The sequence below is a fragment of the Cystoisospora suis genome, assembly GCF_002600585.1.
Source record: "Cystoisospora suis strain Wien I chromosome Unknown contig_3829, whole genome shotgun sequence".
Lineage (NCBI taxonomy): Eukaryota > Apicomplexa > Conoidasida > Eucoccidiorida > Sarcocystidae > Cystoisospora > Cystoisospora suis.
Genome location: NW_027156624.1, coordinates 1,988 through 5,150, shown reverse-complemented (window position 1 = coordinate 5,150; position 3,163 = coordinate 1,988). Strand labels below are relative to the sequence as shown.

The 3,163-nt window shown below is 43.8% G+C and overlaps 1 protein-coding gene across 1 annotated transcript in view; it reads right to left on the bottom strand.

The window, feature by feature from the left end:
• Window positions 1-311: 311 nt before the first annotated feature.
• Window positions 312-3,163, bottom strand: part of CSUI_007293 (uncharacterized protein) — a gene marked incomplete at its 5' end in the record, with an annotated part of 3,951 nt that continues 1,099 nt past the window's right edge. The window contains 2 exons of the mRNA XM_068067441.1: window positions 312-2,134; window positions 2,757-3,012. Of these exons, the coding sequence (XP_067920581.1) occupies window positions 1,287-2,134; window positions 2,757-3,012 (1,104 nt within the window). The remainder of the gene's footprint in view (window positions 2,135-2,756; window positions 3,013-3,163) is intronic.

Sequence of the window (3,163 nt, the reverse complement as noted above, 5' to 3'; positions counted from 1 at the left end):
TCACACACATAAACGTACATACATCAGATCTATCTGTTCTCTTCCTTTCATTCTTCTGAACTAAGAGGCCGTCTCTCTGTCTCTCTCTCTCTGATCCTAAAAAGTTCCTACCTTTCTCCACACTATTCTTTCTTTCTCACTCTTTCTTTCTTAGACTTTTGTCATCATTAGAGTGAATGCGACTTCCTCCTTTGTCTGCATCTTCAGGATGAGAAGATGAATGTGCGTTCTACAGAATCTCTTCTCTTTCTCTCTGTCTGTCTTTCTCTCTCATACAGAATCTCTCTGTGTCTGCAGACTTGTATCCATTCTTTTTTCTCAAATGATAAGTCAAGTTGAAAGATGAAAGACTCCCGAAGAAAGAAGACAAGGAAGTTGTAGACAGAAAGAAAGTCCAAGAAAGACGAAAGAAAGAAAGAAACAAGTTCAACGGAGACTGTCTGATGGATATACTGTGAGGTGTACATACACCTGAGAAAAAATCCCGGAGTTCCTGTGTTTTCGTCTCTGTACATCTCTATGTGTCTTCGATCTAAACTTGATCTACACAGGAATCTATCTTCTTTCCTCCTTCTCTTTTCAAGAGGAAAATCTCGCAGGGAAGAGCCGCGAAACAAGCATCACAGGAGTGACTCCAGCAAGCTGAAGGTGTACAAGAAAGGAGAAGAGATACGAAGAGAATAAAAGAGATGGATACATATAGACAGGCGGTCCATTCACACGCGCTTACACCTAAAGATTTAGAGCAATCCCCCTTGTGAAAAAAGCAAGGAGATGTAAAGATACATAAGACATGCAAAAATATGTTCTATCGCTAAAGAATTCACATCAAATTTTCTTCTTCTTCTTCTTCTCATTCTTCTTGTTCTTCTCTCTTCTTCTTCCGCCTTCCCACTATTCTTCTTCTTCTTCTCCTCCTCCTCCTCTTTCTCCTCCTCGGGCTCTCGATCCGTCCATATGTTTTCTATAGGATTCATCGCGTGCAACGTCTCTTTTCTTTCTTCGTAACTGCATGCGCTGGAGAAACCTTTCAACAAGTTCCGACGCCTCGCTCGAGCACGTCAGTCTCTCTTCTTTCTGAAACAGATAAGAAGAAAAGGAGAAAGAAGAAGAAGAACAAGATACATCGAGAATCTCTTGAGAATCTTCTCTTCTTAACGCCACTTTCTTCAGTCCTCTCATGAGGCTTCTTCTGTGTACGAAGAAGTCAAGAAGAAGAAGAAGATCATCTTGATATAGATCAACTCTCTGCAGACTCGCAGATCCTCTTGAAGGGCTGACTCCTTTCACGAGTCTTCTTGTTTCACATCTACTTCATCTTGTATCCTTTCTTCTTCTTCTTGTAGGTCTTCCTTGGTTTCTTCTACTTCTTCCTCTTGACCTGCTTCTTCTTCGATTCCTCTCTCTTCTTCTTCTTCTCCTCCTCCACCATGTCTTTCACCCTGTCCCTCTTCTTCCTTCTCTTCTTGTTCTTCTTCTTCTTCTTCCGCTTTCATTGTCTTCTCAACACCTTCTTCATCTTCCTCTTCTTCTGTTTCTCTGTCCTCTTCTCCCTCTTCTCTTTCTCTCTCTTCATCTTCTCCCTCTTCCCCTTCTCTCTCGCCCATCTCTTCTTCTCTCGCTTCCGAAGCCACTGCATGGCCTCTTGTCCCGCCCTCCGTGTCGCGCGCAGAATCCAAGAGACAAGAGCTTTCTTCCGAAGACTGTGAAGAGAGAACATGCGAATGGCCCTGTTGATGGAAATAGCTACCTCCTCCTTCTATCCCTGCCCCTTCTACAGGATTCGAGCTACGACTATCCAGAGCGCCATGACCTCCTTCAGCCGCTTCACTGAGACAAGAAGAAGAAGAGGCTATGTTGACGTCGTTGGAGAGGTCATCTGGATGAGGGAGAGCTTTATCATGGGGATGATAGCTCTTCATCTTATGGAGCCGAGAAGCTTCGTCTCCGTTCGAAAAAGAAGGATGAAGCTTCTTGACCAGAGAAGAAGAAGAAGGATCCGAAGGGGAAGGAGAGGCCAAACATAAAGAGATGGACGAGATCGATTCACTTAAAGGCGAGAAACTCTCGTGTAGACACTGAAGAGCCGAGGAAACATCTAAGAGAGAAGACTGAAGAAGAATATACTCCTGGCCTAAAAAGAAAAAGAAAAGAAGCGAGAGAACCACATCTCTTGTTCTTCACAATCCTAGGAACATGGTTAAAAAAGAAGGACATCACACACGCTGTATGTACACCTCAACTCTTCTCCTCTCTGTGCTTCCTGCATACACCCCTGTGAAGAGGGAAAGGTTTCCTTCTCCTTCTTTTTCACTCTGAAAGATTTACGATGACCAATTCGAGTCTGAAAACGGTTGAGAAACATGCAGGGTGTTCTTCAACAATGCGCGTCAAACTTGATCGCCTTATATTCGGAGAAGACGATGCGGAGATGACCACGTAGAGCTCAACACATTCGAGGAGGTCCATAGCTATCTTGAATCTATCTATCTATCTTTAATCTATCTCTTCATCGTGACTCTGTTTCTGTATCTATCGAGAGATAGACATCGAAGACGATAGATATAGACATAGGCGTATAAATTTAGAGAGACTGCTCACGATCAACACACCCTCTAACGAGAAAGAGGGATAAAAGAGCATCTTCATCTGAAGTGAAACAGGAACAAAGAAAGAAAGAACCATGAAAAGAAGAAACGTGGGAGAAAGACGAGAGAGAGACAGAGAGACATTGCTCCTTCTTTCTTTGTTTCTACCTGAGAGTCTTGTAACGCGATCAAGCACTGCGCTAGATTCCGTGAGAATAGAGACAGGCATCCCCGTAAAGAGATTAACAGATAGCTCGGCTGGGGCTGGAGCTAAAGACGGTAGGCCAGGAGAAGGTAGAAGAATCGAAGCGATCTGCTGGCTCAATAAGGAAGGCGAAGAAGAGGAGGAGGAAGAAGATGAAGAAGAAGAAGGCGAAGAGTCAAAGGGAAGCTCAGAGAGTTTACTACGCGCATATGCTGTAGCCTTGAAGAAGAAGAACAACAGAAAGAGAGACAGAGAGGGAGGGAAAGAGAGAGACGGATGACCAATGAATAGACCGGGAGGAAAGGTAGCCATTCAAAGAAAGAAATCGATGCTGAGAGAGTTTAGAAAAGAGAGAACGAAGAGGAAGAAG